Source organism: Polyergus mexicanus, unplaced genomic scaffold (assembly GCF_030449975.1).
Source record: "Polyergus mexicanus isolate NDT 795.1 unplaced genomic scaffold, iyPolMexi1.0 SCAF_10, whole genome shotgun sequence".
Classification (NCBI taxonomy): domain Eukaryota; kingdom Metazoa; phylum Arthropoda; class Insecta; order Hymenoptera; family Formicidae; genus Polyergus; species Polyergus mexicanus.
The window spans coordinates 9,520,807-9,541,837 of record NW_027223330.1 but is presented as its reverse complement, the minus strand read 5'-3'; the positions used below and the strand labels follow the sequence as shown (position 1 = coordinate 9,541,837).

Sequence of the window (21,031 nt, the reverse complement as noted above, 5' to 3'; positions counted from 1 at the left end):
TACCCGAGAAACACACACAACCACATCCACCGCCACACGCCCGACGCCCGACGCCCGACTTCTCTCCTCCTCGACCATGCTCTCTCTCCCGATGGCTACGGTAGAGGTGGTGGTAGTGGTCCGTGATGGTGGTGGTGGTAACGATAGTAGGGTGGTGGTAGAGTCTCAGTACCGCCATACCCGCCAAAGCACAAGCACCGTAACAGGGTTCGCATACACGTTCCGACTCGCGCCTTTCCAAAGCGCACAGCCTCGTCATCGTCACCCTCGCGCGAGGGTAGACGCGAGCGTAGGGAGAGCAAGGGAGGGACATTCACGTTCGCGAATACGGGACACTGAGATCTAACGTCCGAGTGTCTTGATTCTGGGATAAAAAATTGAGTGTCGCGCGTGTTATCCGGCCGATCGGCAGGCGGTGATCGTGCGCGAACGCAATCGCTCGTCGAGGGGTAGCGGGGTCAGGAATGCGATCGCGAGGACGTTCGACGCGCCGCCGGAAGCAATCTGATTGCGGTGAACGTGCTCTCGATTCGCGCCAACGGTGGGCGTCGTCGCGCGTTAATCGCGACGATGGTGATCGATTGACGCCGCCTTATCCGATAGATCTGTCGGTTCGAGGTCGCTCGTGTGACGATAATAGGCGACTTGGCGATACGCACCGGGGATATATCGGTGATCGCCAATCGGTGCTTGGCCCGCATGGATTAACGAACAGTGAGTCACCGTATTCGAGACGGCCGGTGAAAGGAAAGTCAGGCGACCAAAGTATAGCGAGCTGTTGGATATAATTCCGATCCGTCGGCAAACAACGATCGCCAAAGACGGATCAAGTTCGTCAAAGACAAAGTGAAAACAAAACCTTTACGAAAACATTGCAAAAATCAGGAGCGGCATTCGTAAGAAACGTACCCGTCGTTTGAATTTCAGCAGGATCGGTTCTCTCGCAAGTGCCGACGGGTCTGTCGACGCAAAGAAAAAGAATACGTTCGTTTCCGGTCTAGTTTTCAGTTACGACGAGAGCATGCTAACGGTTTGAAAAGTTCGCCACGGGAGATATCGTCTACCGGTCTATCTCGACTACCGCAAGCTACGGGTGATTGTTGCGAGTAACGCGTTCATCACGGTCTTCCTACAAGGACGAGTGGTCGGCTCCTTTGAAAACGGACTATGTCCGCCCGTCGTTCGTACCAACGGTGCCGTAAGCAGGGTGCCAGACGGACCGAACTGCCTTGATTCTGGAAGAGGAGGCTGACAATTTCCTGACGCGACAGCTGGCTTTGACAGCGGCAACAGCAGCAGCAGCAGCAGCAGCCGCCGCGGCCGCGGCCGCCGGCAAGATGCCGGAGAAGGAGGTCGCTTATCAGGAGGCATTCTCGTTGCTGCCGCCACCCCCGCCACCGCATCATCCGCATTCGGCCTTTCACGCGACCTTATATTCGCACCCTCATCCGCCGCCTCCGCCACCGTTTCATCCGCATCACGGACCTCCGCCGCCGCCGCCGCCGCCGCATCCGGCCACGGCTTGGGAGCATCACGCGGCGGCGGCGGCCGCGGCCGCCGCGGCCGTTGCCTTTCATGCACCGCCACCTCACCCGTAAGTTTTTATCTTCATTTACTTCAAACAATTCGTACAAATGCTCCGAGAGTATGAAGCGCGAACTCTCGAAAAAATTCTATAGAAAATTCAAGTTGAATTTTAATATTATAATCTGGGGACACTAAAGAAAGTTTAAAAATAAATATTCCGGGAAAGAATTTCTAGATTCTTATTTCAATTGAATCTTATTAAATATTATAAAAAATACTCCCATGTTTTTCATGCCTTTCATGCACCGCCACTTCATCCGTAAGTTTTTACCTTCATTTGCTATAAATAATTCGTACAAATGCTCCGAGTATCAAGCGCGAATTCGGAAAAATGAAATGTCGAAAAATTGTGTGAAAAATTCGAGTTGAATGTTAATGTTATAATCAGGAGACGCTAAAGAAAACTGTCGGAAAAAAAATATTTCGGGGAAGAATTCCTACATTTTTATTTCACTCCGTTATTGAATATCATAACAAATCTATAATTTAGCAAATTCGTATAATGAAATCGATCTGTACGTATACCTCTCTTTTTTGCATATATTTGGAATTGCTCATAATTGATACCTGCAGAGTTATCTCTTTCGTGATTATAATTTTTCTTACCTATATAGTTAGATAAAATTCATAGTTACCATTAGATATGGATCGAAATACATCTAATTATCGAATAGGATTAAAAGTTTACGTTTTATTGTACATTATTCCTTCGCGTGTGAGACGGGCTATAATATTGGTTTCGCAGATTTCCATCAAAGTTTCTCGATAATTAATTCATTCTCGATATGAAATATCAAATACAATTTCCATACATGCGAAAAGACGTCGGATTCATGCGCACTCGTCTATAATTTGCACGTGCAAGCGTGCACCGACAATTGACTCTGTTACATTTTGCGCAACACGATTACGTCTAACGAAACCCAACGATTTTACTCTACTATTTGCCTAAGCGGTGATCTACGAATCTACGTTAATCGTCTCAACGGGTAATACATTTGGCGCTGCTGCGAGCGAGAAACGAGAAGTGTTAACGAGAAGTTTCGCGACGGGAGGAATTGGCGCCGATCGGCAATCGGGACGCTTCGAGTCGTATCGAGCAGGCGAAAGAAGCTCGGCAAAGAATCGCGTTACCGCCAGAATAACGTCTTAATCGGGTTAATTAAAGCCTCCTCGCATGTTCTCGCGTTCGTTCGCGAACACGACACGCGATCGCACGCGACGAGATTACCTTCTGGGATGTGAAAACGACGCAATAATTGGACGCTTCGACGCGGCGCGAACAAAGCTGCGGTTTCCTTCCTTTCGGCGCTTCATTTTCACCGTGGAATCGCGGTACCACGTCTCGAAGGGATAATAGAGCCCGCGCTATTATTATAAAAGACTAAAGTATACGAGATACTCGAGAATACGGCCACACGTACACGTGCAAAATTGCGTAATATATATTTGTTAAAAATATATAACAATGTTTCGATGTGTTACGATATAGTTTATAACGCGCCGGACGTTTCCATGTTACGAAATCACCGGTCTTAATCCACGTTACGCACAGCTGTGTCGCTGGTCGATTAATAATGCGCAATTAAAGTGACAATTATGCAAAAAGTCGGTCGCTTAATCTCGACCGTCTCGGACGACATGAATATTTTAATCAGAGAGAGAGAGAGAGAGGTGCATTAAATGCGTTGTAAAACTCGCCGCCGATTCTTCCACGCGGCATTAAATCAGCCAGCGATCGTAGCAGGTGTTCCGGTACGGCGATCACCGGAGCTTCAGTATGTCGATCCAATTAAGCATTTAATCGCAACAGTTGCCACCCTCTCGATCATCCGCAATATCGTATCGACAAAGGAGGGGGAGCGCAGGATAGAGGGAGGGCGCGCCGGCGAGAGCGGCTAATAAATCCTCGTTGGTCGACAATTTTATCGGAGAGGTCCGGGCAAAATTGTGCGATCGCGCGTAGAATATCGATTCGCATAATTGTACCGGTTGTATTCGCAGAATACAGAATACAGCTGGACTCGTAAGAACCGCTCGAATCGGTTTATGTATAAAAATAAAACGGAATAATATAAATATCAAGGCAACGACACGCAAGTAGATTCGTATTGTGACTCGCGTAACAGCAAACGGATAAATATCCGTTTGTTTATTAATTATCATCATTACGATTGTTATTGCGATGTTTGCGAGGCTACTATATCTACAAAATTGTACGCGTGAAAATTATCATCTTTCTAAATGCACATGCGAATTATTGTTTATGTTGAGAAAAATTAAAAAAGAAAGAAGAGAGAGAAAAGTGTCAAGAACATCGCGATCTTTTAAAAGATCTTTACGTATCCATTAATCTTATCTTTTAAAGATTCGTGAATTGTTTGTTCGCTCGAAGCTAGATTAAGTTACGCATTCAAGTTTTAAACGCGCCGCGAAAATCTAGAATTATAGAAGAAAAGAGGAATACCAATTTCGCGATTATCGAGTCTCTCGCCTCGCCCTTTGTCTTCATCCGCTTTCTTTATTCATTCCACGATCTTGGGGCTCGCGGTAGGAGGCCGAGAAGCGAATCGCGTCGGTTTCGTCGCGGTCGCTGCAAGCAACGTCCGCGCGCGCGTGTTCGCCAACTAAAACGAATGGCGACGTCGGCGTGAATGGAACCGGGCGTAGAGGGTGAAAATTTAAAAAGCGTAGAAAAGACAGAGAGAGAGGGAGGCGAGAGGGAAGAGGAGGATGGAGATGTTCGCCGGATAAAATCGCCCCGTCGCGCGAATCTAATTCGCGCGTCGCGTCGGTCTTTTACGACGGTTCGCGGTTTTACAGCGAACACGACACTGTAAAACGTCGTAAAGCCACCTCGAGTTATGTGACAGATTGGACAAGTAGCACACGCGCGCCCGTTTATAGGAGACTGGGGTGAAAACCGACAACGCGTGACCGTGTATCTACCTATCCGACGCGTCTACAAGATCCACGGATCCCTCTTTTCGAGGGATAAAGATATTTTTCAATTCTCAATTTTCATATTTACGATAAATTAAAGATGTATAACGATTATTCATTCTTTCTTTCATATTGACTGAAAAAAAGAGAAAATTCTAGCTGATAAAATGAATTGATATCGCTGCTTCACCGTTGTCGTTTTTTATAATTTATTCAATTACTACGTGTACATGCTTATATATCGCACTTTTTGCAAATACTTGAAAAATATATTTCTCTTTGAAATATCGATTATAGAGCGATACGATAAAATATTACAATTATAGTTCGTTGCTTGACGTATGGAACCGGCTATGCTAAAATGGCGAGATGAAAATTTTCGCGCAGCGAGAGATCGGAGATTGTTTGTTTGAAACGGGACTCATAAACGCCGACATCGGTAATAATAACGCCGTTGCCTCGTGGATTTTTAATCGATTCGAGCACATCCATCAAGCGACTCGACAAATGATAGAATTATCTCATAAAATGCTCGTAAAAGTTTGAAATGTCTCCTATCAATTTTCACGCCACTCGCGATCGTTCGCGGATACGATATGGTCAATCGAAACTTCCGTTTCTCGGGACGATGGCGGATGTAAAACGTGCGGTACGCGCCGAGCGCCGTATCCCGCCCCTGCCCCTTCCTCTCTCTCTCTCTCTCCCGTTTGTGTCTTGAACAGATATTTTCGTCTCTTTACGAGGACATGCGAGACACGCAGCGTGTATTTTTGCCTTCGACGTTTCGCCTCGTCGCAGTGTAAGATATCGCGTCGCGTTCTTTCCGCGGCGCGGCGTTTCGCGCTCACGTGTCGCGTCTGACATATTTCTATGCAGCGAACGCTTAGTTTTGCTGGTAGTTGACGCGTCGCGAACTGTACAGGACCGTATCTGGCAAAAGACGGCGATAACGACGTTCCAAATTAGATGGACAAAGAGGAGAGGGGGAGGGCGTGGAAAGTCGAAGAGGATGGTTTCGAGTCTTTGTCATAATCGCGAATCACGTCACGTCGCTGACCCCACGCACCGCGATCGCGGGAGCAAGTTTTCGTTCCGCCGAACGAAACTGCGGCGCGCAAACAATGGATGACAGGATCGCCTCGCATCTCCCGTTTATGAATCTCTTGATCGCGTAGGCTGTCGCGGGAGGATAGGGAACGAAAGGGCGAGTCGTGGCAAAGATGCGGGTGTGGAAAACGAACGAGGAGAGCTACCAGACACGCTGGTATTCGTCGGAGACTCTTCTCGCGAGTCTCACCGACGCGACGGTCAACGAGATCGAATCTCGCGCGCGCGCGCGTAAAATTATTGCGAGTCCTTTTCTTCGATTCTCTCTCTCTCTCTCGCCGCAACGCGAAAATTCCCCTTCGACTTTGTTTTATCGAAATATATTCGCCGTGTAATACGAATAGTACCATTCTCGCGAGCGTGTCCCGGGATCCTGGACCGTTTCTCTCGCGCTTATAAGGCGCGATTCGCGATCCGCGAAAGCTTTCGGCTTATCGAGATACGCTCGTCGTATCGCGCGTGAGACTGCGAGACATCGCGACACTTCTCTCGTTCTTGCTTGTCGCGCGACTTTTGCATACTCGTCGGTTCAGGTTTCATCGCGATGAGAGCGGATCGAACGTGAGCGTGCATCGCCATTACGAGATAAATACGCTCCTTCTTCGCTTATCCGAGGAATGTTATGCGTTTATTCGATTGTTTCGTTTAATTCGCAGTACGTACGAAAGAGAATCGGCACTATCTCACAGAGAAACGCGCGCTTCGCGTTTACAGAAGGATCGAAAACCACCCCGTTGCCTATCTCGCGCGCCTATCTCTCCGTACTCGTATTACGACGTAAACACGACCGGATGAAACGTACATGTATACATATACATGTACGATATCGTATACGCCGTCGGCCGTGCCGGCAACCTGTATAACGCACGTAAAAACGGGCACCGATTTGTCAGCGTGCGCGAGCGGAATCGCACGGTAGGAACTCTCTCGTCGAAGGAAGACATTCCCTTCCAGCATCTCGCCGCCCTTCTCCTCATCCCCCTGCCGTTTCGCGCGAATAGAGAGAGAGAGCCGCGACGTCGCGATGCGTACCACACGCGCGATTTATCATTGGCGCGCCGTCCATTGATAAATTCCACGCATTCATAACGCCGCGACCCACGTTTTGTACCGGGAGCCCCCGGGCTCCTCCATCGGCCCGCGGGAGACACACGATATCCAGGTACGATACGATACGTCGCGATAGCGCGTATAACCCGCGTGCTCGTGTACCATTCCCTCCCTTTCCCCCTCGCCCGCCAATCGCGCCAATTATTGCGCATTCGGAAACAAATATGAGAAAAAAAACTTAGCTTTTATAACGTCGATCCGCCCAACTACCATCTATAATCGAAGCGTAAAAAGATACTCTATGTCTTTGAGACGCTTAAATAATTGTTTATTAAAAAAATATTCTGGTCTCTTTATCTTATTTTCATCACTCTTTACGCGTGCTTTTAGAGAGATTAAGAGCGAAATAAAACAACTTTCGACCATTCTTTCTCACTATGAGAGTGATAACCGGAAAAATTAACATAACGACTAAGTAAATTTGTGGTCGTAATGAAGGAGGGGTTAAGAGTGGTTAATAAAGAATGACATTTCTCGCCACCCGTGTGGGGAACGTACTCCTAGCTGGGACGATGACTCGCTCGCAGGCTAATCGCTTTAATGAGACAATTAGGCGATGGTACTCGTTGATAAAACGGGTTTGTTTTGTCTGCTTCGCAACCGAGTCGGTGTATCTTCTCGCCGAGATTGCGGCGCGCCAAAAGCTTCTCGCGGCTCGTTTCGTTTCAAATAAATATTGTTTATTATCGTCGATGCTTTTCGTTCGCTCGATCAACAGTTCTCGCGCATCGACGAGACAATAGATTCGCGGAAGAGACGAGAAATACTCGTTATCGCCCCTGTCAATAGTTTACTTGGTCTTTGCTGTTGCGTACCCGCGAGATATTAAAAGTCAATAGTATTTGATAACATTTATCAACATTAAAAAATGTATTATATTTCTCGAATGATAAAATGTAATCGTTATATTAAACTCTCTCTCTCTCTCTCTCTCTCTCTCTCTCTCTCTCTCTCTCTCTCTGTAATATATGTATATAAAATTAAAGTTATGCAGAGTGAGATAAGAGAAAAATGGCAAACCTAACGTGATTTATGTGATTTAAACGTAATCGCTTTTCGAGTATCTCTGTTCGCCCGGTATATTAAGAGGATATTTTTAGAGTCCACATTTTGCTGCATGTCGTTCCCACGATATTTCGTCAAGTCTTGAGAAAACTATGATTTGCACCTTCCGAGATAACAAAACGCTCCGGTTTCTCTGTAACACCTTATATTAAAATCAAATCGTCGAGGTCTCTCTTATCTCAAAGGAAAGAAAGGCGGGAATGCTAAAACGCAAGGCAGAAAAGTAGAGACGGGGGGGAGGGGAGAGGGGTGGTGGATCGAGAAAACGAGTCGGGGCGGCTTCTTCCGCTTGGGGGGGAGGGGGCGGCAGGCACGAGGTGCGCCTCTGGGTGCATAAACAACGTTGTAAGTCGACGAAGCACGCGTGGCTCGCATAAAATCTCATAATGCTCTTGTCCAAACAAACGCACGGTGGCGGTTGTTATGGCGTTGGAGAATTTACCACTCCGGAATCCTCTTCGAGTGGCCCGGCTCGCGTCGGGGGAAGGGGGAGAAAACCGGAGGGTGCTCCGAGAAAGAGCGTAGGAGAACATCTCGAATATCTGACCCTTCTCGAACGTAGGAACCGCGAGCTTAAATCGCGTCCGGTCCTCGGGATGCCCCGATATCCGACGCGGGATTATTTTAATCCGATTGCATCGAGATTGCTCCAACGCGTGTCTTTTTGCGCGGAATTCCGAGAATCGCGACAAATTAACGAAGATGTATCTCTTTATAAAACATACTATCGAGGATTATCCGAATTCGAGCGCAACATAGTTTGCACGAGGATTGAGTTGTCGTTCTCTGCTAGCTCTTAATAAAGTATTATACGCGAATTATAAAGACGACTATATGTACCATATATGCGACATCCTTATCTTCTTCCTTCGAATCGGGAAACCGTTTAATTCGACAAAATCGTACGTTATCGTATAAACTTTTCGATACTTTCCGTGATAATTCGATCGCGAGAAAAAAAGAAGCTGCGCGAGAGATCGACTCGCGCCATCACCGGAGCGTGAAACGAAAATCGCTCGGGGAGAAAGAAAGAGAGACACGACGAGTTCTCACTCGAGAGAATCTTACAAATGACGTAAAGATAATCGCTCTATCCGCGAAGCGCATCGAGACCGAGAGAGACTCTCGTCAAGTTAGCGACGCGTAATGACAGCTGACAGAGATGGCGCGGATACGGTTTTCCAGTTAGATCCTTTCTCTCTCTCTCTCTCTTCTCCGTTAGAGACTCTCTCTCTCTCTCTCTCTCTCTTCTCCGTCGTCGTTCGCGCATCGCACCGCGGAAACCATAAAGCCGAGAGAACCCCTCGGTCGACTTTAGCGTCGACGGGTGCGCGGACGTCGTTCTCGATTTTATCATCGATTCGCCGCGGCGCGAGAATCGTTAAGATTGCATTTCTGCGAGCGGAATTGCGTTATCGCGAACGGCGTTCATCTTTCTCTCTCTCTCTCTCTCTCTCTCTCTCTCTCTCTCTCTCGCGTGCGCGGCGCCTACATCGAGACCTATAAACTCGGTTAAAGTCGAGTAGCCGGGCGATCCCGTCGCGAAAATCGACATCGTTTAAAAATGACGATATTCTTGGACGATAAAGTTTCCAGTTATTATCCGGCTGTCGAGCGCGCTTACTGATAGCAGGGAAAAAATGTACAGGCGAACGTTCCGCCTTCTAAACACAGGATGTGTTTATTATCATTTTTAAACAGTATTACATGTATTCAATTTATGGACATTGATTATATTATCAGATTTATGGATGCGATAAAAATTTTTATAAATTGTCTTTTCTATAATAATAAGTATATCTAAAAAAGAACCATTATATACATACCGCAATGAGAGAGGATAAAATGGATGTTTTCGAAAAATCTATTGGATTTTTCTTCGCGTGAAATTCGAGATATCTGTAAACGCGCGAGAACTTTTCCGCCCAAGTTCCATTCCGTGTTTTGCTGCCTGCCAACCGCGCTAATTGAGCCATTAACTCCCTCCTTTAATCTTTCGGTTCTTCCTCCGCGTTCTCGCAAGGAGAGGAGGAAAGCTCGAGAAATCAAAATCGAATCTTTATAACGGGAAAGGAAAAGCGAGATATTCGATGCATATATAATTAATTCTTCAATAATACACTGCAAAAATGAACAGATGAGATGGACAGATAATGTATAATTAATATATACCCTAACGTGCGAAGCGAAATGTATATTTTTCATATCTCAATAAAATGATATATATCGGCGGAAAATTTCGTATATATATATATATATGTACATATGATATTTAAAATATTTATTTCCCGTAACACGCACACGCACACAGATTGCACGTCCAAGTTCGCACGTACTTCAACTGACATTTCGTAGAGCGATGTTTATTATGTTTCGCTTTGACGGTTCCCGAACGAGAGCTAGTAAGCATAACATTTTTGTATATACAGAGAAAACACGAATACCGACTATAATATCTTTTCCTTTATTAGAATCCACGCGGAGAGACACGCGGGTGTGCCCCGGCTCTCTTGGATCGAGATCGAGGCGATTCATAATTTTCTAAGCCAACGCGAGAGAGAGAGAGAGAGAGAGAGAGAGAGAGAGAGAGGGCGCGTCTCGGAAATGCGTGTGTGTGTCCTAAACCAACATCTTTATAGACTCGATGTTTCTCCCAGGCTCGACTTATTACGTTGATTTATCGCTTTTGTGCTGCCAAGCCCATCTGCCTCCATCGCGTTCCATAACCGCCTCGGCCGCGAAGATCTCTATAGATCTTTGAATTCATAGAGTTCGAGAGGCACTTGCGATCAAAGGGGGAAGGAGGGGGCGGGGGGGAGGGGGGGAGGGATCGAGATCTCGAAATTCCACAAATCCCTTTTTAACCGTCATCGTCGTTCATTCGTAGATCGACGTTATAAAGGAGGTGACAGAGTGTCGGCACGCTCGAAAAATGCAATTCCATTTCATTTTCATGTTTCTTGAAATTATTAATTATTAAAATTCTTGTCACGATATCTCACTTTGAATATTAATTGAAATGAATACTATGCTTATCCGAGTTGATTAAATTGAAATCAATTTGGGATAAGGGGAATAATTATCGTTAAGGATCATCTCTACATTTCTACATTTCACGCTGATGAAGCGCTAATCGATCGATTATCAATCGATAATACAATCGTATTGCCATGTGAAATAGGGCTGCCGATTTTCTACAAGATTTCTATTTTTAAAAGGCACCGATATCGACGCCGAGGTCATCGACGAGGTCATCTGTCTCGAAAAGAGAAATTCAAGTTTCGCGCGTTGTGAACTACGCCTAAAAGATATCGGGATGCGTGGTCGCGCGAATGGGCGTGCATCCGATTATCTTGGTAACTCAATCTCTTCTTTCGAGTCTAACCGTTTTCCTAGCCGGCGCTTCGCGATCAACTCCATTCAATGTGTTAAAGAAAATTACAGAGGTGCCGCGAGCGATGGTGCAATAATTTATTTATTTGAAAAAGAAATATTCCTCTCTTTTTTACCGCATAAACATTTTCTATATATTTTGCATATTTTACGAGTATCAATCTTATTTCTTTCTTTACGTTCCGCAAATAAAAATTTAAAAAATCGTTAACGAACAATGACTCACCTCCGATCATCGTAGATGGGCAGCCTCGACTAACCTCTCTCGGTAAAATCCTTCGGTGATGCTCCTCGATGTTCCTTAACGTTCCCTCGAACGATCGCCGGTGCGGCTCGATGCACTCGCTCGATGCACTCGCTCGATGCACACACTCGCGAAATTGAGAGAACATCAGTCGATATCGCGGTAATCGCGTATAAACGAATTAATAAATACGCTAGAACGATCGCTCGTATATTGATTCGACACTCAACTGTTATTATGAAAGATTGTTTACGTGGTCTCGTACACTAACTTGTGTTTTTACTTCGAACGTGTATGGTATATAAATAGAAGGGAAATTGAGTACCGAGTCCGTGTGCAGCATCTGTGCGAGAGAGAAAGGTAGCGAGGAATAACCGTGCGCAATGCGCACGCGTCGATATCGTCGAATTGTTATTCTTTACTATAACCATGGCAACGACGATATCGGCACGGCACATGCGTATTGCGAGCGAATGTTGATCACTATCTTTCTCTCTCGTACAGACGTTGGACGCAGTCTCGTTCCACGGGAGGTATAGGCAATTCCTCTTGCCTTTATATATATGTTTCAAGTGTTTTTATGCGACGATTGTTTTGTTTATCCGTGTCTCAAGTGTATCAAGTGTATAATGTCGAGTTTAGTGATCGTCTCGGTATGTCGATCAGTCGACGGGATTACGATTAAGCGCGTCGTCTCTCGGTATTCGCTAAACGACGTCGAAACTTGCTCTTCGATACACGTGTTTTCCACTATTTTGCAACAACTATTTCGCTCATTGGGCGAACGTGTCACGAGAGTACCATCCAACGTCAGGTAACATTGAGAAATCACTGTCGCGAAAATTTTTTCTAGTGACATTTAGTGATATATGTTATAACGTGCGCGAATATTTTTATATCGTTAAAATAAATATCTACGATAATAGAAATCGTAATAAACAGCTGAACTATGCTACTCGTCTTTGATTTCGCACGACAAAAAAGTAAGCCTAACTATTCCATATTATTAAAACAACACAAAAGTCGATGTCTTGGCATCTTCATTGTACTCTTATTTCCTTCTAGAATTTTTGATATCCAACATTTTTCTTTCTACAATAATTGTTATGGAAATATGAACTATTTATTGTTTATAGGGATTATTGGACAGCAATAATCATAATAATGTCATTAAAAATATTTAGACCAATACAATGTGTTGTAATATCTAACGGCTCCTACTGATTTAAATATCCTCGTTTAGATTTTTTTTTTTTTAAATCAGATTTATATATACGTACTTGTTTATTTTGAATCGTAGTAGTGATTATCGCGGCATTCGTCAAAAGGAATAGTTACACAGGGTATCCGATAATTTTTGACGTACCCAAAGTGTGAAGGTAGTAGATTGGCTCCAACTGAGAGTCCTGTACCATTTTGCAATTTTCCTAATAATTATTGAGAAATTAATGAAAAAGGATGGATCAATTCGCGCGAATATAAGCGCTCAGCGAAAAGAGACAAGCCAAGAATAGGCGCGTGACAAAGTTTTGGGAGAGGAACGCTCTACACTGAGAAAAAAAAGTTGTTAATATGACTAAATTCGTCCAACTAATTACTATTTCTTTGTATTTCTTTAATTGAAATATTTAACTATTTAAATCAAATATACCTCATGTTAGATTTAATTATTTAATATTTGACTTAAAATATTAAAATATTTCAATTAAAGAAATAGTAATTAGTTGGACAAATTTAGTCAAGTTGACAATTTTTTTCTCTCGATGTACATTATCATTATCCTAATCGATCTTAATGTATGCGACGTTTCATAGATGATTAATACAAATCGTAATTCGCTTCAATCGTTTTTTACCGTTTATCGTACATAATAACGCAGGTGCTTTCAGCGTCGTTACTCCAAGTAAGAGCGCGCAATTTCTGACAATACGTGTCCTTTCATATCGCTTACACGTCGGAATTATGTAAAGCGGCGATAGGGGTGTCGAAAGACGCAGATCGCGTTTAATCCGCATCGCTCGTTATTAATCAAGCAAGCAGTTCGCAGAAGCGCACCAGTTACGCCACTGCGTGCGTACGCACCTACTATCGCCACGTGCTCCGCAGGAATTATCGCGTGCGATATACATACACACACACACACACACACACACATATATATATATATATAAGTGCGAGATGAATACGTGTACGCAGGGTATATCGCACGCGATAATTATATATATATATATGGTATACACGTCCTTTCTGGCACGTGTACTCGCATTTAAGCTGGACCATTTGTGACACTTACTACTCCTCGCTTTGCGCGCTCAGGATTCATAACCGTTTAATTCTACAAGAGTTTGCCCCTTAACGCTCTTGAGAAACCTATATATATATATATATATATATATATATATATTCCACAAATCTGTCTCGACTTTCCGAGAGATTTCCACGCATCGTAGTCCGACGCGAAACATGCGCGTCCGACACACAAGGGCGATACTTCTCTCGGGCTTGACCTAAAAACGTGATCCGCCCACGCCGGTCAACAGGCTCGAAAATCGAATCTTGCGTTCGAAAACTCTCATATGCGTCCTCGTCCGTTCCGGCATTTCTCGTGAAACGTCCGTTGTATTAAACGTCACGGTGAGTGCATCAATTAACGTATTGATGATAAGCCCTGTCGCGATTTTTACGGGAGAGTCAATCAAGTTGGATTATTACCTTGTAAATTACGACACGCGCGTAATTACAACAATCGTAGAAATTTTGTCGATGTTAATCGTCCACATATATGGAAATATATAATAAATATAAATAATTAATATAATATAATTCTCAATTTTGATCATCCTTGGATATTTTCTATATATATATATATATATATATGTGTATATAATATATACAACCCTGATTTTTTGACGGTATTTGTTAAAAAAACACGAGGCACAGTAGCGCCTCTTATAATCGGAAAAGCAAACGTTCCGCTCGTACAAACGAAAGATAATATCCCGCAACGTTTACCGAATGTTGGAGTGGACGTCGAAATAATGGAGAATGCCTTCCTCGTGTATCGGTTTCAACTTTCACGACGAACCTTGTAAACGACGATCGAAACATCCTCCTTGTTTCGCGGTGGAACAGTTTTCGCGGCGAAAGCAACACGGTCCATTTTATCGGGATTTTTACGGGAAATTTCCTCGTAGAGCCTCGACATGTTTATACACATGCTGCGAATGCCTGCGCGATCGTACATTCGATAATGAATGGAGGAGAATCGACACCGGACGTCGGGTTCCTCCTTCGAAGCTGCCCCTCAATTTTCTCGCGCGCTCGTAAAATCGATCGGCCGATTGGCCGATTGGCCGATTGGCTCACTGACTCGTGCACTGCGAAACGTGATCGTATTTACCGGCCAATCCGACATCGGTGATTCGACGGTGATTTGCTTTCGATTGGCCAACAAATCATCGTCGAAGGCACGTGCGATCATACTTTAAATAAATGACGTTTCGGTCTTTCTTCCGACAAGGTTGAAGAGTATTTTTTGTATAAATCATCAAACTATTAATCAAACTGTCAGAGAATGCAAATTTATCGCTTCCTCTCGTCGCTTCTTTAGATTGCAAGTTAGCTTAGCGTAACCCGCGGGAAAAGTCACACATAATCATATTTATGTATTTTCGCTTACTACTGTTAATTAAAAGAAATTTTAATTACAATTTCGCGCTAACTATTTTCACGCGTAATCGACGATTCTTTCAAGAGACGCGCCGATTTTTATCGGTTACGCGTGACGTCTCTCATAAATGAAAAGGAGCGAGAATGAATTTTGAAACGATGGCTAACAATAACCGTAATATTTCGGGACGCGCATTTATATAAACTCGGAGCCAAGTTCGCAAGGAATAGGAAGGACGTCCGATATATCCTGAGTAAGACGACTAATGCATCTCGCAGCGGGAACCCTCGATCGGTATGTCTTCATCCTTCTTCGCGGCAGGTGCGAGATTCGCGACGGAGAAACAGCATACGACGAAATAAAAATGAGAATAAGAACGACGGAAAAGATTCGAGAGCAATTTTGCGTGGGTGGTTTGAAAAAACATATCAACGAGAACTTCTTCGATCTAGAAGTAATTAATTAAGATTGAACATCTTAACGTGGAACGATCTTTTTAGATGACTGGTTTGAGCGCCACAATATCGTTGATATTCTATATGAAAAAAATCTCTCTTCATATACACAAAATAAGATTCATTCGTATAAAAATTGATTAAAGTCTACCGTGGATTTAAATCGTTTACGTTTCGTCTCTAAAAGGTTTATCGTGAAACAGAATTAAAGATCTTAGTATTTGTGCAAATATCGATGCGAGTAAGGGAAGACAAAGCGTAAGGGATGAGCAAGCCGAGCAGCATCAAAGATAAAGTTCGCACAAGTGTAGCACGATCGAGTCGGTGGTACCATGCATCATCGACCTGGACAGCCCGCTGCCCTCTCCTCCACCGTGTTCCGCTCCGTTTCGTTCCTCCTCGTGCCTTCTACGGTTGGCCTCCTACCTCCGAGATCGTCCTACCGAGGATACCTACCTACCTACCTACCTACCTATCTGCTCGGCTTAACCTCTCCCAGCCCTCGGTGGGCTCCCAGCAAAAAGAATAACGATCCTATGAGATCATCCGGGATCGATCGATCGATCGATCGATCGATCGCACGTACATCTTTCTCGCATCTTGTAGGCAGATATTTGTTTTAAATAATGTAGCCATGGGGGATAAATTCTTTACCAATGGTCACCACTATCGAAGAAAAGCTCGCCGTTTTCGCCAAGAGCCATTGATTATTATTATAAAAGATACTTGATATCGCTCACAAATACGTAAAACGATGATTAAAGATTGAATTTGCAAATATGAGGAAAGACTTTTAGCAGCGTATTATAGTAGAAAAATATTACTACACACTGGATATATACAATAGAAGGAAGCGAGTAAAATGGCGAATAAATCTATTTCTGACATGGATGACGTTGGGTGTATCGATCATCGGAGAAAATTTTTACGTACCGAGATCTCTAACGAAACAGAAAAGCGTTCGGCCTTTCTCCGTCCTCTCATCCCGCGACTTCGTCTCGCTCTCTCCACGAGAATGCCACGGAGATAAACAGCGATCGTTTCACTCGGGCTGGCTGAGTAAACCTAGGCACAACCCTCTTCTCGGATAAGATCGCGGCGCGGTCTCGAGTAGACGGCGGAGTTAAAGGATAATTTAGTAATTACGGCCAGATGCTTGCCCCCCCGGCAAATTTCTCCACCGCTCCTTTACGTACCGTGATCGCGCTCTCTCGGGACGCGTGTGCGTATTCTTCCATCTCGAAAAAATGGCGCGACGGCGCGCGCATCAATCGCGTATTTGAGATTTCGCGATGAGAGAGAGAACGAGAGAGCGCGAGTTTATGTCATCTCCACGATCTTCTGTCATTTCTGTCAAAATGTGAGCATTATTTTGAAATCGTCGACATTTCGTGACGATTATAATAAATAAATATCTCGCGCGATTTCTTACTTCTCTCCTCGTCGGTGGCGTACAATCTACGCGTGCATGCGCGTACGCAGGCAGGTTGACGCTTGCGTGCTCGAGGCGCGACGGTATACGCATACACGACATACGCATACGTGTATATGGCTAAAAACGGTTTACGCGCCAAGGAGAGATCGCGCGCAAAGTTTATTGCACGAGCGCCTCTTTGTCCGATGCGCGCACGCGAGCGTGCTCGTGTGCACGTGAATTTACGTCCTGTCTTCTATCTTCGTCCTCGTCCGATTCACGGCGGACTGTAAGACGATGCATCGTCTCGCGCGTCTCGATCGGAATCTCCTCTCTCTTTCTCTCCCTCTCCTATCCCTATTCGTCGGCTCGTCCCTCTTCTCCTCCTGTTCCTCCGCCTTCTCCTCGTTTCTCTCTCTCTCTCTCTCTCTCTCTCTCTCTCTCTCTCTTTTTCACTCTAGCAGCCCTAACAAACGCTGGATACAACTCAATCGTCGGTCACGATCCTCAAGGAGCTCTCACACCGCGAATGGACGTGTCTCGCGTGACAAATTGAATAAAATCCGATTATCTTTGTTATAATTTAATCGGCAAAGTTTACCTCGATTATTCGCAATTATCAATCTTTCGAAAACGTATAAACGCATTACGCGTTGACTAAAATTTCCTCGATGACAACTGAATAAATATTAATCTCTCGTCATCTTTCGTACCTACATTCGAAATGGCAGTGGAAGTCGTCGACCTACGAAGATCTGGATGGGTAGAAACGATGACGAAGGCGAAGAAAAGGGGATGAGGCGGGGGAGGGGGGGACGCCGACGAGCCGAGAAGAGACCGCGGCTCTCTGGCTGGCATTAGCATTAGCGCGAGTTTCCAAGGACATTAATCAGGATTAAGCGGTACAGTCGTCGCGGCGTACACTTGACGGCCGAAAACTCCGTTCTGATACTTTTTGGACGCGCCTCCTGTTATTTAATTTTCAACGTCCATTTTCTTCGCGCTACCGACCGTCCATTAGTCACAGACCCGGTGCCCGGTGCCGTGTCTCAGGTGCTTTTGTCGTCCTAGCATCCTCCGACTGACGAAAGGGTTAGAAAATTATTGCGCGCCATTTCAATGGAACTCGGTTGAGGGATAAGAATGCATTACGCGCTATTCCTTCCTTGTTAAGCCTCCCGCAAATGCGAAAATGAACGACGAGAATTTTTAACAAAACTTGTCAACCGGATTCTATGTAAGAATAATACTCGAAGAGCGCATAAATATATGTTATATATCTTTGTAAATTATTAATTTACTAAACAATATATTTAAAACTGTTGTTCTTTCACGAATGAACAAGCGCTCGCATTTAGATTGTCACGATGCGGTGTGGTGTCCCGATCTCCGTGTAGAGAAGAAACGTTTCTTTTATCGCGTGGGGTTATCGGTCGCCCTCGACATTAGTCATTAAAATGATTGGTCCGCCAATAATCGAGTCGACTCCGACAACCGAGTCCCGCGTTCCGTCTCGCGATGAGTCGAAAGCTGTCTTCGTAGACATGTCGCGCATTAAGCCTTATCTATAGTTCCGTTTCAGCTTACGAAAAGAGTTGACCGGAGAAGAAATCAAACTGAGCAAGAGCGCTAAAAGCATTCACACACAGATATTAATGTCTTCGGTATAATATTTACAATATTCTTCCTTTTATTTTATATTTTTTATAATTATCTTTGCTATTCGATAAGTAAACCATGTGGTTTGTTAATAGTATAAAAAAGCGCACAATTACTTATAAATTCTCTTTTGGAAATTGCACACGCAGATTGGACAGAGTCCTCACCGTCTTAAGTGAAGCGGGACGCGTACAGAGTTAACGCGAAGCCGGTCTAGCCCGGAGAGAATTCAATGAAGGCACTGTTGGCGCACGAGTTCATTGATATCGCTCAATTAATAAATTTAAATAGCCCGACGCGCGTAATTCCGCGGCGTCTCGCCAACCGAATCGAGCTTTTACTCGCGCCGATGCGACGTGTATATATATATATATATACAATACACACACACGCGCACACGCACACATGCATGCGTCTTCCTTCTCTCTTCATATATCCATTATTCCAATTGGAAGTCTCTAAACGCAGCGGATACTCGGACTTTTATGCGCGAATCGCGAGAATAATCGTAACGTCGATAAACATAATTTTATATTGTTCGACGAGATAAAGTTTCATGTCGCTGATTAAACGATGCGCGTTTTTCCTAACCGGAAATCTCGTTTGTGAATTCATTGCCGTTTATCGCGTCCGTTACGTTTTCCAAAAAGTCCAAAAAGCGTTAAACAAATTTATTTCCGCCAAAATTCGCAGAATTCCGCGTATCGTCGAGCGTTGCATCCTCGTTAGCGCAACAGGACCGTACGAAGGGTAGGTGCAAATAGGTCCATCAAGTTCAATGGCGGGACATTCTTTTCGCGCGCGCCCGCAGCTGATGTAAATCGCCCTTAATGGGCCGCGTTAATTGAAGCCGTACCGCGGCTCGGCGGTATCAAGCCCTGCAGGACTTATCGCGGGAGAAATTCCATCCAGCGGATCGAAAGAAGCCGGAGAACGTATCGGTATCGCGTACGTTACGTTTCTTCTCCAATTTCTTCTCCTTGTTCATTCATTCATTCATTCATTCGATCAAAACGACAACGATACGATGAGATTAATACATCATATATTATATCCCCTTAATTCACGGAAAGTGCGTGAAAATGAGATGAGATCGTCGATTTAAGAAAAAATGATCGACCATAAACACTAAATAATTATGATGACGCGTTGACAGCTCGCCGTAGTTTCTCAAGTTCCTATATCCGCCTACTCCCTTGCGTAAAACATTATGGCCGCCGTCACTTAAGTCAGGGACCTCGATGAGAGCGCGCAGCCGTGCGCTACGGGGTGTCCCGAAAACTCGCGTCCATCATCTTTTCGTACCCGTCATTTGCCTCTTACGCGCGGCTCATCCCCCGGCGGCGGAGATTAATGAGAAGCGACTGGGCCTTTAATTTTGCTTTCATTAATTCGGTAGGCCGGTGATTATATATGGGGGGGGGGGGGTTGCCTCGTAAAAGGGATAGCCCGTAATGAAATGCGCGTCGATGGTTTTTTATCAAAGGCACGCGGCTACCGCTGACAATTAATATTTGTTGTACATCGAGATGTATTATTTACTTTTACGGATGAAGCGGGGACTCGCCGCGATAACGTTTCCCCTCTACGATTATCGACTCTGCAACGATTCGACACATATGGACGAAAATATCACGAAGAGGGGAATTACTAATCTCTCTGTACGCGCGGTGATCTCTCTCTCTCTCTCTCTCTCTCTTTCTCTCTAGTGATATATTTAGCATCGCAATTTTCATTCCGGAGATTTACTCCAACGTCAGAGCGATACGTTTCGATGGCAAGATTTTTACATTTCGTACTGTAAGAGATCGTTCATCGCGGCCGAGTCGGACGCTGACTTGGCGAGTTCATGGTACTCGGTTAACCCTATGACGTTGTCGTGGAGGAACGGCAAAAACATCGAGAGCAGATGCGAGAAGAAACGCAACGTATAGTCAGGGGCGAGATTTAAATCGCGCGAGTTGAGGTCATTAATCGCCGTCACCGCGCTAATTTTCGGTTGGACGCCCCCTCGGGTGGTTTCCTTTGAGCGACACGTTCCTTTGGAAGAAAAATAACACGCCTCTCCTTATTTTATCTGTTAATCTTCAAGTATATAGGTTTTCTTTTAATCTAATAAATTATACCGTATAAGTTACGATTTTATTTTACACACAGTTGGTACGGAGGATTTACCATATATAAACGTAATTTATTTTCTCAAGAAAATCAGCCAGACTTTAAACGCGATCGTGAAACTCTTGCATTATTATATATTAAATTAATATTCCACAGCCGGATACGATCGTGAGATTATCTTGACACAAAAAAATCTTTCATTTCTCTAGTATATTTTATATTTCACCTGCAGTTTCTCGTCTTCCTAATCGAAATTAATGTAAAAT

The 21,031-nt window shown here is 44.5% G+C and overlaps 2 protein-coding genes across 3 annotated transcripts in view; one reads left to right on the top strand and one right to left on the bottom strand.

Annotated features, from left to right (window-relative positions):
• Positions 1-11,680, bottom strand: part of Dctn4-p62 (dynactin subunit 4) — a 93,317-nt gene extending 81,637 nt beyond the window's left edge. Inside the window, exon 1 of the mRNA XM_070302548.1 lies at positions 11,432-11,680. The gene's annotated coding sequence lies outside the window, so the exon portion shown is untranslated. The remainder of the gene's footprint in view (positions 1-11,431) is intronic.
• Positions 194-21,031, top strand: part of Ci (cubitus interruptus) — a 75,785-nt gene continuing 54,947 nt past the window's right edge. Inside the window, exon 1 of one of the 2 annotated variants that reach the window (XM_070302542.1) lies at positions 194-1,594. In XM_070302542.1, coding sequence (XP_070158643.1) covers positions 1,338-1,594 — 257 coding nt within the window. In that variant the 5' untranslated portion in view covers positions 194-1,337. Of the gene's footprint in view, positions 1,595-11,976; positions 12,264-21,031 lie in introns of those variants that run through there. The other variant, XM_070302543.1, reaches the window with a different exon arrangement.